This window comes from Bos indicus, chromosome 13 (assembly GCF_029378745.1).
Source record: "Bos indicus isolate NIAB-ARS_2022 breed Sahiwal x Tharparkar chromosome 13, NIAB-ARS_B.indTharparkar_mat_pri_1.0, whole genome shotgun sequence".
NCBI classification, from domain to species: domain Eukaryota; kingdom Metazoa; phylum Chordata; class Mammalia; order Artiodactyla; family Bovidae; genus Bos; species Bos indicus.
Genome location: NC_091772.1, coordinates 9,108,418 through 9,122,348, shown reverse-complemented (window position 1 = coordinate 9,122,348; position 13,931 = coordinate 9,108,418). Strand labels below are relative to the sequence as shown.

At 41.9% G+C, this 13,931-nt stretch overlaps 1 protein-coding gene across 2 annotated transcripts in view; it reads right to left on the bottom strand.

Annotated features, from left to right (window-relative positions):
- Positions 1-13,931, bottom strand: part of MACROD2 (mono-ADP ribosylhydrolase 2) — a 2,314,515-nt gene that overhangs the window by 616,090 nt on the left and 1,684,494 nt on the right. For both annotated transcript variants that reach the window (XM_070800713.1, XM_070800712.1), the window contains exon 8: positions 6,788-6,861. In XM_070800713.1, the coding sequence (XP_070656814.1) occupies positions 6,788-6,861 (74 nt within the window). The remainder of the gene's footprint in view (positions 1-6,787; positions 6,862-13,931) is intronic.

The following is a 13,931-nucleotide window of genomic DNA, read 5'->3' as shown; positions in this document are numbered from 1 at the left end:
TGGGAAACAAACCTCCAAATAATTCCCAACCATCCCTTTTCTCTAGCTGAGAATTATTAGCTTGAGTTGTAAATACTAAAATGAGAGGTCAGTTTTACTAAAATATACCAACATTTTTGATTCTTCACTCAGGCCAACAAAATGGGCTCTTTGACTCTGTTAACTACCCAATGATCAGTAACATCTTTAGCAAAATATCCTCTTAAGGTAACCTCTGCCCTCAGCCAAAAAAAAACAAACCATGGCAGGGAACATGGCCACTGGCAGCTCCTGAGCCCCAGCTCTCTCTGCTCCGTCGCTAAAGTGGGTCCTCAGTTTCCCTTCCCAACGCCAGTTTGGATCACTAACTAAAGCGGTACAGTTTGTATTAATCCACCTATTGTGTTTCTTGATCGATGGGAATAGGATGATGAAGCCTGGAGACAACAGCAAGAGGTTCTAATTTCTGGCTGCAAAATTTGGGTGTGTCTGTTGGGAACAGATGCTAAAACAGCGTGGGGATGCAGAGGGACATGCATTTGCACACTTGGCGAGCTCTCAGGTGGGGTCTATGGCAACCCAGCCCTTGAACGCTTTCTCCCATCAAGAAAGGCAGAAGTTGCCTTGGGACATGGCTTTTACTCTAACAATGGGTATTCAGAATCACGCAATCAAGAGATAAAACTCATATCCAGCCACTCATGAAACTGCTTCTCACAAACTTCAACCCAGACAATGTGAGAATGAAGTATTATGTATATGAATGGGCAGTTGAGTGACTGAGCGAGTGTGTATGTATATGAAAGAGGAGGGAAAGAAGGGAGGGAGGGAGGGAAGGAGGAAGGAAGGAAGATGGAGGGAGAGAGAAAAATTGTTTCCAAGTCCTGAGGGTTCCTGAAGCACAAAAGGAGCATGTACATGTGCAAAGTCTGGGAATACTTTTCTTGCATTATGTCAGAGACGATAAGCATCACGGCTTCCACCTGAAGACCGGGCCTGGACTACTCAAAGGATACATTTTAATAGCAGCCTATTATGATGATGGGTGTTATTACCATAATCACATTCCTGCAACAAAATGTGACGATTTTAAGACGGAATTTATTTTTTTAAATACACACATCTTAAGCTTAAATTGTTCCAGAAACTAAGGCCTGCAAAGATGTTCAAACGATACTTCTAGACATAAAACGACATCCCCCAGGGAGAACCCCAGGCAACACCTCTGGCTTCTTCCAGATCTCTGCATGTCAACCACATCTCTGTCTCCTGCAGAACTGAAAGACAGTGCATTGCTTTGCGTTTCTGTAAACAACCGTCCGCAGGAATTGAAACTTGGTGTGAAGGATATAATTTTCCCATCAGAAATGTAAACATCATTTCATGTTTCATTTAAGCCCTCCTATTAAGAACCACACACATAGATCCTAAGGTGTTCCATGTCAGTGACATAAGGCAGGCCCTGCAGTGGTTTTTTTTTTTTTTTTTTTCCCCTTGGTGATCCATAATGTGATTCTGAAATAAAAGTGACAAACAATTTTTAACACTGCATATGTTCAAAGACCTCTGCCAAGAAGGGGAAAAAATAGTCTTGGCGTCAGAAGCTAAAGTGTGACACTTCCTCTGTGATCTGTGAGGAGGAAAGGAGTGGCCGTGTCCCTGATCTTGTCAAGTTAACAGCAGAACGGCAGATGAAACTTTCAGGAAGCTGAAGCACGTGGCTTCAGAGGATTCCCATTTCTGTGCTCTGGGGGAGAGGAATGTGTTCACCTTTTTCCATACTTTGAGGATTGTGTGTCTGCATGCTGGATGGCAGAGAGGAGGATGCTGAAACCAGAGGCCAATATCTTAACTCCTAAAGAACACCAAGGATGAGACCAAAACTAGTTCTGTTCTCTGACTGCCAGCGGTTGCCTTGAGGCCTAGACCACACTGGGTAAGGTCTGGGACCTTAGCTCGTAACAAGTGCTGAGCTGGGTACCTGGCTAGGTGTCACCCAGCATCTCGGAATGGCCTGCCTCAACTGCAGGCAAACTACCCAAAGTGACAAACAGCAATACCCAGGTCCGTTTCCCTTGGAAGGCACAGAGCAAACAATTTAAATGATAAGCAGATGCTACTTAACATTCTCAACAGGAATTTGTTGGTGGTAAAAGCACAGTTAAAAAGTATTATATATTTGGCAAAGGTCCAAACTTTGCAGGCAATGAGCAAAAACTTCTACCTTCCTCCTACACAGAAGAAAACCAACTGATTTTGAAAATGCCGAGCTGGGGCTCCTCCATGTCAATGATGCCCAAGTCAAGCCAAGTGCCCATGGAAGGCCTGCAAAGGCAAACCAAAGCTGGCACCATTGAATTGTGCCCACCACAGAACAGGGCGCTGGCGTGTGGAGAGGGGAGATGAGGGAATTCCCATGAAGTGAATGAATGGGGAAGATTTCTGGAAAACTGCCATCCTCACCTCAACTGCAGAGATGCATTCGGGGCCTGGTCTCAGGTGAACCACGACCTCCCCTCTGAACAACGGCTGCCCAAGGCTGGAGCTTTAATGAGAGCTCCCAGAATGCTACGCTTCTGCTCAGCTATCTGCTGCTTTATCACTGGCAGACAGGTGGGCGGGGGATACAGGTCTGTGTCACAGTGTAACTGAGGCCTGGTTAGTATCTGAGGGTTTCTAGATTGCAAGTGTCCTGGACATCCACTGATCTTCTGGCTCAAAATCTTCATCTTAGGTGCCTTACTGCCTAAGATGGTTTCTTGGAAGCCTTAACTACAAGCCCTCTGAGCTGTAGGATGGTTACTCCCTTGGGGTATTTGAAATCACTGAACATGACCTCCATAATGGGCAAACAGCTCACAACATCAAGCCATTTGTAGCTTTTACAAGTTAAAGACATCTTATTCTTCTGCTGCTACCTATGGAAAAACTGACAAATAGACATTGCTCTGGAGACTGGTACCCAGAGGGGAGATGAGTCCCCAGGGTGGACCAACAGAACAGGCCCTGTAGAAACACCACTTAGCCTAACTTCCAGATAGGAAAGGGGAACTTCCGAGCTGTGCAGTGAGGAAATCACTATTTCACGAGGAACAGTATTTTTAGATGGTGTGAGAAATGAGGAATGCACGAAGCTTCGGATGATAACATGGGGCAGTCTCCCCAAGGCAGACGTCTGGGCCGCATTTCCACCGCTTGTTTCCATAAGGGCCCCTTGCTTTGCTCACTTGTCTCTTTAAGAAAGTTTCTACTTGAGAAGAATGGGTGCTTCTGGAAAGGTTACCATGCCACATGCTGTCAACTTTTTATAGCCAACTCTGACATGCTTTTCTCTTGATTTTCTGAACTCGTGAATTCTTAATTCTTGATTAAGCTGAAAATGCCAGTGGGTAATCTCCACCCCTCATTGCCCACGTCACGTCTGATCTCTGGGTCTCCCTGCCTCGCACCTTATCTCTGCATCCTGATTTCCATTTCCTTGTGTTTCTGGTCTTTGTTTAAGATAATCCATCTCTCTGGTCTTCCCAGAGCAATAATTCAACTCTCAGTAGCGAATACTCTCTTTTGTTTTCTCAATTTCTCAGTCAGAAGTCATTATATTTCTTAGTTCTGGTGGGTCACCGATGTGCCCTAATTATATCCTCTTGAGGATTCGCCTTCCTGTTTTTAAGAAAGTGCTGCTCCATCTCTTCCGTTTGAGCCACTGCAGTCAGAGCCAACTGCACTATTAATATTTGTTCAGCTGGGCTCCAGGTCCCCGAGTCCCCTTAAATATGTCGTGACAACAGCACCCTCAGAGCTTAAACTGTGGGCAAGGGAAGCAAGCTGATGGTGGATGAACGGAACATGCTTTCCCCAGTCCCACCACTGGGCCCAGGTGTACCAGTCAGGCCTCTCAATGTGGGAATGTGTGATTTGTGTAACAGGACAGAATCAAATCAACTGTTCTGAAAAAAAAAAAAATGTATGTTAAACTTGACGCCCTTGCCCCCTTTTCCACCATCATTGTGTTCCCAGCAACATTTGTCTCTTGCCTGGATTTACTGCAGGACCCCCTTAATCAGTCTTCCCTTTTGCACTCGGACATTTTTCAAGTCCATCCTCCAAGTAGCAACCAGACTTTGGTCATTCTCAAGGTGAATCTGCTCATGCTGCTCCTTGTTCCAAACCCGCAACAATTTCCCATGAAAAGCCTTAGCATAAAAGTCAAAGTCTCTCCATGAAACCAAAACACTCCCATCTGGCCCCTGACTGTCTGTCCAAACTTGTCTCCTGCTATTCTTTTCTCTCTCTGTTCCACCACATTATCTCTTTTATTGTTCTTGCAAACAGTAAACTTTCTCCCCTCAGGGTCTGCCTCTTGCCTTCCCTTTGTGTGGAATGTCCTTCCTGAAGACCTCTTGTGTGGCTTGGCTTATTCCTTCCCATCATCCAAATCTTCATCCCAAAGTGGTGTCCTCAGAACAATCTCTACATTCTGTAAAACCACATCCCCCGAGAATCCACTATGCAATTACTTGGTTTTACTTTGTACTCTTTGAGATATTCTATTTATTTGTTTAATTTAGATTTCTCTTTTCCTAGACTATGAACATCATAAGAAAATATTGTTTTTCAGTATTATGTCCCTAGTATTAGAAAAGTGTCTAGTTTTTAGTGAGAGTCAATATATAATTATCAAAAGAGTGAATTAATGAATAAATAGCTTAAACAATCAGGATGCCAAAAGAATACTGCCATGAAGAGACAACTGAAAAAGTCCTTAACCTAGTTTGTCAACAGAGCAAAAAATACATCAAAATATTGCTAGATAATCCATTTGCATAGCTTTTATCTATGTCCCGTGACTTATAATTTCATTTATTAGGTAAAACCTGACTTGTTGAAATTAAATTAGCTGATGCATATATAAGTAGGGAGCCTCTTGAAAAAGCATTCGCATAGGCTATGTTTAAAGTTGTAATGACAATAACTAAGTTATGTTTCTTAATCCAAATTATGTAGATTCCCTACAATGAACCCAAGACATGAGCATGGAAAGAATAAGACAGCAAAAGAGTGAACTCAAAGACTGTAGGCTAGTAAGGAGATCAGAGCAAAAAAAAAAAACAAAAAAAACTACACATTAGGTGGGAAAGCTAAACTAACAAGTATCTGAAAAAAAATAACTCTCTGAATAGTATAAGTAGGGAGACTCCATCAGAAAAACAAGTCAGTGAGGTATAGACGTGACCAACATGCTTGTTCCTCCTCATTACCTATGTTTTGTGTAGTTATGTGTATTCACATCATGTGCCAAGATGGCTCATGGGGATTTCCAGTGTGGGAAATGTCCTTGGATTATTACTTAACTGGAAATAATGGATTCATAACAATACAAAAGCTCATTTACCAGTTTTCATGAAACACTATATTTTTGCCAAGCAGATGGTCCAAGAGTCTTCACTATGACCAAGAGATATATTGATGATTACCAGCTTTCAAAAGAACTGAACATCTCTCCTAGCCTCAGCAGCATTCCAAGGAGGAATGGCTTTTAGCATCAGGAGAGGCAGGTCAGACTCTTGGCTCTGAGATGCTGAAGTTTTGAGTTTGTCATTTAACCATTTGATTCTAGATGAAGAAAAGGATAGCAATACCGACCCTATATGTTCTGCAAGATTGTTGTGAAAATAATACATGTCAAATAAATGTTTTGGAAACTGGCTATTTTGGTTTAATTTTTACTCTGCATCTTTGAGGTTATTAAAGTTATCCTCGAAATTGAAGTTGTCCTACGTACATCTTTTAAAAGTAAAGGGAAAAGAAAAAGCAAGCACCAAAATGGGTATGTCTGACCACGTGGTCTTCTACTGGAGATCAACAATGTTCATACTTGTTTTAAAAATGCTGAAATCACAGTAATTACCAAAAATGACACTGCTGTTTCTTTAAATACACAAAAGCACCAAGAGCTCTCATTAGGAAACTCCCATAGTCTCTTTCCATACCCAGACATTTCCAAATAATCTATTTCCTGCCAAAGGACAAAGCTAAATTCATGGGCCATCATAAATGTAACAAAATACTTGACAGTACTCATGTGAGCAAATAAGGACAAAACCAAAATCATAAGAAAAATGTACAATATTGTGTGTTGTCTGATACTTATTTGCTGTTATATGTTAATCATTGAACTTCTAAAATCCAAGCCTCCATAGCATATTTACTTATTGTGTTCCTTAGTTTACTTGAATAATTCTTTTACACATCACTGCATATATCCCGAAGATCTTATTAAATAAGTAGAATAATAGGCATGATGTACAATGATGGAAATATTCAGTTTCATTAAAAAAAATCCCCATCATGATGATTTAGTGCAGTCAAACCCACTCCAATATCACACTCTGAGGTTGCTTTAAAGATTGGTTATATATAAAGTGATCTTAGATTACTGAAAAAAGATTAACAAACATCAGAAATCCCCTATTAACAAAGGTAACTCCTTCAGGAAAACAGAACCAGACGATCCCTGAATTCTTCATCTTAATGAAACCCACCCAGTTCTTTTATGCAAAAACCCATTTTTTTCTGAAGAAGCAAAAGTGAGATCATGGCTAAATAAATCTGACCATTTTGCCCATCTTCACCACCAAAACCAATCAACCTCATGCCTTCACTCAATAATTACAGAAAGATAATCAATCGCCCGTCTTTGGCTCAATGACTAGGTCTACTGGATACTTATGGAATAAATGTATCTGCCTTTTAAAAACTGAGGATCAAATCATAGCATCTTGTATGTTCACTGACTGTGTTCCCCTACCTCGTGCTGATTCTTGGCCAGCCATTCCTTAATGGTGCTAAGGGCGATGACTGCAGCAGGCTCGTTTGGAAAACCTAAGTGAAAAGCAGAAGAAGACACATTTTTAAAAAAACGCAAAGGTGATAGGGAGTCAGTCATGGATGGATACTGGGTTTTTCCCTCATTTAGTCAACATTCAATCCAACCATTTAGTACTGAGCAAGGCAGACCTTAGTAAGTGGTCTACACACTCTACACTTCACATCACAGGAGATGAAGTCTGCAATGCTATATACAAGGGCACTGGTCCTACACCCATCTAGAGCAAGAAGGGCAATAGAGAACTAATTGCCTCTTCAGTTGTATGGTTATCTATTAAAAAGATTTACAATTGCTTAACAGCTTTCACAACATTTTCACATAATTTTCTCATACAGTTCAGTTTGGTTACTCAGTCGTGTCTGACTCTATGTGACCCCATGGACCACAGCATGCCAGGTCTCCCTGTCCATCAGGAACTTCCAGAGCTTACCCAAACTCACGTCCATTGAGTCAGTGATGCCATCCAACCAACTCAACCTCTGTCATCCCCTTCTCCTCCTGCCTTCAATCTTTCCCAGCATTAGGGTCTTTTCAAATGAGTCAGCTCTTCGTATCAGGTGGCCAAAGTATTGGAGTTTCAGCTTCAACATCAGTCCTTCCAGTGAACACCCAGGACTGACCTCCTTTTAGGATGGACTGGTTGGATCTCCTTGCAGTCCAAGGGACTCTCAAGAGTCTCCTCCAATGCCACAGTTCAAAAGCATCAATTCTTTGGCACTCAACTTTCTTTAAAGCCCAACTCTCACATCCATACATGACTACTGGAAAAACCATAGCCTTGACTAGATGGACCTTTGTTGGCAAACGAATGTCTCTGCTTTTTAATATGCTGTCTAGGTTGGTCATAACTTTCCTTCCAAGGAGCAAGTGCCTTTTAATTTTATGGCCACAGTCACCATCTGCAGGGATTTGGGGGCCCCAGAAAATAAAGTCGGCCACTATTTCCATTGTTTACCCATCTATTTGCCATGAAATGATGGGACCAGATGCCATGATCTTAGTTTTCTGAATGTTGAGCTTTAAGCCAACTTTTTCACTCTCCTCTTTCACTTTCATCAAGAAGCTCTTTAGTTCTTCTTCACTTTCTGCCATAAGGGTGGTATCATCTGCATATCTGAAGTTACTGATATTTCTCCTGGCAGTTTTGATTCCAGCTTGTGCTTCATCCAGCCCAGCATTTCTCAGGATGTACTCTGCATACAAGTTAAATAAGCAGGGTGACAGTGTACAGCCTTGACATACTCCTTTCCCTATTTGTAACCAGTGTGTTGTTCTATGTCCAGTTCTAACTGTTGCTTCTTGACCTGCATATAGATTTCTCAAGAGGCAGGTCAGGTGGTTTGGTACTACCATCTCTTTCAGAATTTTCTACAGTTTATTGTGATCCACACAGTCAAAGGCTTTGGCATAGTAAATAAAGCAGAAATAGATGTTTTTCTGGACTTCTCTTGCTTTTGAAGTTGGCAATTTGATCTGTGGTTCCTCTGCCTTTTCTAAAACCAGATTGAACATCTGGAAGTTCACAGGTCACATATTGCTGAATCCTGGCTTGGAGAATTTTGAGCATTACTCTGCTAGCATGTGAGATGAGTGCAATTGTGCGGTAGTTTGAGCATTCTTTGGCATTGTCTTTCTTTGGGATTGGAATGAAATCTGACCTTTTCCAGTCCTGTGGCCCCTGCTGAGTTTTCCAAATGTGCTGGCATATTGAGTACAGTGCTATAACAGCATCAACTTTTAGGATTTGAAATAGCTCAACTGGAATTCCATCACCTCCACTAGCTTTGTTTGTAGTGATGCTTCCTTAGGCCCACTTGACTTCACATTCCAGGATATCTGGCTCTAGGTGACTGATCACACCATTGTGATTATGTGGGTCATGAAAATCTTTTTCATACAGTTCTTCTGTGTATTCTTGCCACCTCTTCTTAATATCTTCTGCTTCTGTTAGGTCCATACCATTTCTGTCCTTTATTGAGCCCATCTTTGCATGAAATGTTCCCTTGGTATCTCTAATTTTCTTGAAGAGATCTCTAGTCTTTCCCATTCTATTGTTTTCCTCTATTTCTTTGCACTGATCACTGAGGAAGGCTTTCTTATTTCTCCCTGCTATTGTTTGGAACTCTGCATTCAAATGGGTATATTTTTGCCTTTCACTTCTCTTCTTTTCAAGATGTCATATTAAAGCCTGTTACCCTCAGCTGACAAATCAAATAAATTCAGGTCAGAGACGGCATGTGGTGGACCCAGGGTAACACAGTCAGCAGCCCTCCATCAATGAGCTGGCACAAGACAGGGTGAGAGACTGGTCACAGAGTCAAACCACTGAAAGATATTGTACAAATTCAAGGAAGGCCATGCCTGCTCCATTTAAAGCCACTGGAAATGGCAACATGAAAGGACCTGATTTTATAGTACAGGTTTGGTTTTAGAAGGGCAGGAAGAATGATGCACTTGTAACACATCAATGAGCATGAGCACACATAGTCAGAGTTTCTAAAGCTCATCCTGTAGTGCATGTGAACCAAACACATTCAAGAACTCACAGAATCACAGACATTCTGCCAATAGAGATAAATGTGAGGGGAAAACCTTATAAGTCACTCATTTATGGGGAATAAAGGAGAGATGGGAGTGACTCTTCTATTAAAACTCAAGCTCACCACTGGCTTCCTAGTCACAAAAGTCTGTAGTCTTTCACTCAGTCTTCATCTTCTTTGGTATTAAATGTTTTTAACTAATTTTTTATGTTTCAGTGTCTCTTACCTCCTGGATTTTTTAAAAAAAATCTTTGAAGTGTTTTAAAGTATATAGTTTAGCAGTTTTGATGTCCACAAACTTGTGCAGTCATCATCACTAATCCCAGGATATTTTCACCATCCAAAAAATAAGCTCTAACTCATTACTCTCCCCAATCTCACCTCTCCCTCAGCTCCTGGCAAGTACTCATCTACTTTGTCTCTACAGATTTGTATATTCTACTCCTGGATTTTCTTTTTTTCTATCTTTTGGCCACACTGCAGAGCATATGGGATCATAGTTCCCCAACCAGGGATTGAACCCCGCCCCCGACCACCACCACTGGAAAGAATATATTCCAGGAGTTCTAATGGTTTCAATACTAATGGTTTAAATCTCAGTGGACTTTCAGAGAAAATGTGAGAGAGAAATAAAAGAGGACTTGTTTGTCCCCACTTCCAAAAGTAAGTGTTGCTTTTGTAATTAAGTCTCTACATGCTTTGTGAAAGAGTATAAAAGGGAAGGGACCAAAATAAAGCAGTGCCGAGCTCCACCTGGTCACTGTCACAGGAGAGAGAGAACCCTGCCGTGTAAAAACAAGTACACACGTTCTCAAACTTGCAGATTCGTTTATGACATTTGGGATCATGGCTTTGTTATACATAGTTTCACTTTGCTTAAATGAAGTCTTCAAAATATAAAACTCTTAAAATGAGGAAAGCCTGTCAGTTCATTAGCTAATTCACTAAACAAACAGACTGAACCCACTTTTCTTATGTTCTTTACCACTAGTGCCACCTGGGAACCCCATTATTTAATTAGAAAAGGGTAGATATGTACACATATGTACTTATGGATATATCTGTATAGATAGACCCTGACCAGTCCTTGTCTTTAAATCCCAAAGCTGGGAGGGAGGAAATAACAAGAGGCCATCACAGTCCAGCAAACAAGGGCATTCAGGAATGTAGGGACACGGATGAGAGCTGAGGAAGGAAGGGGCTACTTTCTGGAAAACAACAGAATACTTGGGAGAGGGCGCTGTATGTCAGGAGCCGAGGGGACACTGTCCTTGGGAATAGGGTGTAAGCAGCAAGGAATTGATGGAAAAGGTGAGAGAAAGTGACGTGAGGGGGAAGAAGGAGTCTTAGTGGGCTGCAAAGAAAAACAAGGTGGCCAGAACGGGCGTACGTAATTAGGGGTTAACCACAGTGAGCTTTCCAGTCCGTCTCTCCCCTGAGTTGGAAACCTACATTTGTAATAACCCAGGTGCCTCCCCTGATGGGCTGTAGAGCCGGATGTATGATGTGTAACCAAAAGTGCAACGTGCATTCGTCCACAAGAGGAGCCCCTTCCTGAGTTTCTGGTTCTGCCCAAGGCTCCGCCTCTCTTTTAGCAGCTGCAGAGTCAGCGGCTTCCCCCCAGTAACCTGGTCCCACAGTGTCCCTCTGGCAGATCTGACACCACCCCGTTCTTCCTCATCCATCGATCTCAGAAGGTCTGATCCGCTCTCGCCCCAACAACTGCAGTTGACTTGTACCTGTGCTCTTGGTCATCTCCCCTTCTCTCGCCTATCCAGCACACCGCCTTCAGGTGATTCTCCTAAAGTCCAGTTACCACCACCTTACTCAAAACAATGGCAGCCTTGGCTGACTCTCCGGCTCTTCCAGAATAAACCTTAGCACCTTAGCTTGAGTATACACCCCAGGGGCCATTCTAGATTTGTCTTACCTCTATTCTCTTCCCATGAAAACCTCCAACTTTTTGATGTGTTCAAGAGGTATTTAAATAGTAAAATTATAGGGCTATATAAAGCTAATAAATTCTGTAATCACGCTCAGTTGCAATGGCCATCAGCATTAACCTTTAGAAGATGTAATTCCCCACAGAGAAATTATACAAGTTCTCCTAGAACCATGGCAACTGTGGTCACTTCTCAACTATGTGTGACCTCCTGGTCACTTTCCCACATTCATCAAACCTCTGGCACTGAGTTGTAGTTTTTATCTCCACCTCCAGGTTTGTAATAACCTTGGGCACTTTTAACATCCAAGATGATGACTCACTCAACACCTGGTTTGCCAGCTCCCTGACCTGGTCATTTTTGATGACAACCCCCACCTTACCTCCTCCCCAGATCACACTCTGGACCCTGATGTAATATTTCCATTCCAAAGCTATCTCCGCAAAACCTCTTCTTTTTAGAATGTTCAGCAACTTTCCAAAGAACAGCCTTTGCAAGCCTTTGAAGGCTGCTCTGTCCTCAGACCACTCCCCAGATTCATGCTGACACTTCTCTCCTGAGTGGTCTGACTCTGTCTCACGTTGTTTTACTCTCTGCTTTCTCATTCCAGCCACACTGACCTTCTTTCTAGTCTTTGAATGTGGCATGTTCCTTTTCACCTTCCTGCCATGAGGCCTTGTTCATGCTGTTTCCTCTTCCAGAAATGGCATTCTTGTCTTTTCCTAGCTCATTTTAACATTTGCCCTCTGCTCAGGCAACACTCCACCAGGGAAGGCTCCTCTGATATGGACGACTACCCACCTCATGCTTTCATAAGACCACGTGCCTTTTCCTTGCAGCACTCACTGGAGTTGCAATTTTATGTTTATTTATGGAAATATTTGATTAACAATCTTCATAGAGTGAACGTCCTAAGGAGATAAGCTACCACACCTGTTTTTACTTATCATGTATCCCCAAAACATTGCTGGCACATAGAAAATGATCAATAAGTACATGTGGACTCAGGAACTTTTGCACCGACAGCAGGAATGGTTAATTACTGGGGGAACAAGAGCGCTTAGCTCAAGAGTATGGTATGAGATGTCCAAGCAGAAATGATGTATCCACATTATCCTATTTCATCCCTGAGGGAAAACTATTGAGAAACTGCATTTGAGAAAATATAGCTCCTGGTGGGAAGCTATGCTGTAATTAAAAGGGGAGGAAAATATCCAGACAAATATCCCTGAAAACATACTTGCTGTCAGCAGCATAAGTAAACAAAATAAATATTATCCTATATTCTGGGTAAATAGCAACCACACAATCCTTTGTCCACTTAACTGCAAGCCCCCAAGGGTTACAAGCAAGACCAAAGAAGAGACAAGGGCGGATTTGTGCCCAGGCTCCTGAGGACAGTAAGGCCTGCTTCAGGAGGTTTCAATGGTATTCTGGTCACCAGGGGGCTTTTGTTCACAAAAGCAGAATGGCCACCCAGAGGCAAGGCTGCAGACAAGCTTCAGATGAATCATTGAATTAGATGACATACAAAGTCTCTTTCAAGTATGAGGGTCAATGAGGCTGAGCAAACCATTAGCAATTCAGGGCCAAGCATGCAGGGAGTGGTGTGTGTGTCCAGGTGTGCACAGAACATGCTTCTGTCATTCCAAAGCTACTTAGTTCCTCATTCATTAGGGTTATTAAAATTAACTTTTGCTGTCAATGGTGAAGCCAACTCACACAATATTTTTTAAATTTATTTTTGTATTTAAATTGCTTGCAAAGTTTTTCACACATACACATATGTGCATGTGTGTGTATATATATATGTACACACACATATACACTATTCACCACCTCAAGATATAAAACATTTCCAACACTGCAGAAAACTGTCTTGCTTCAGGTCAATACCTATGCCCTGAATGAACAGCTAATCACAGATTAGCTTTGTTGCTTTTACAATTCATATACATGGACAATATGCACTGTCTGTATTTTGTTCAATATCATGCCTGCCTGATTTATCCATGTATCCATATAGCCACGCTATATTCACACGTGCAGCAGAAGCTCATTCTTTTTCACTGGAGGGCTGCATTCCACTGCATGAATATTCCACAACTTATCCATTCCAGTATTGATGGATAATTGGATTGTTTCCAGTTTGGGGCTATTGTGAACAAAGCTGCCATAAACATTCTTTTACATGCCATGCTGAAAACAAAAGCACTTGTTTCTGCTGAGAATGTACCCAGGAGTTGGGGCTATGGGTCCAGAGGTTCATTCCCCAGATGGTACGACTGGCAGCTCCTACCAGGTTTCCAAAGCGGTTGTACTGATGTGCAGTCCCAACAGAAATGTATTAAAGTTTAAAACAATGTAGTTATCTTTTTAGTTAGTTAACATGCCAGGATGTACTTCATTATATTTTCTTGACCACATTTAAAGCCATTAAGGACAGCTTTAGGCTAATCAATACCTTTTATAGCTAGAAGCTCAGACACACTTTCTGACTCTGTTGTTTTCTCTCTACAAAGCAGTGAGTACTTAAACCATGAGGGGACAAATTCTGTCAACAGAACATCAGAACAGAAG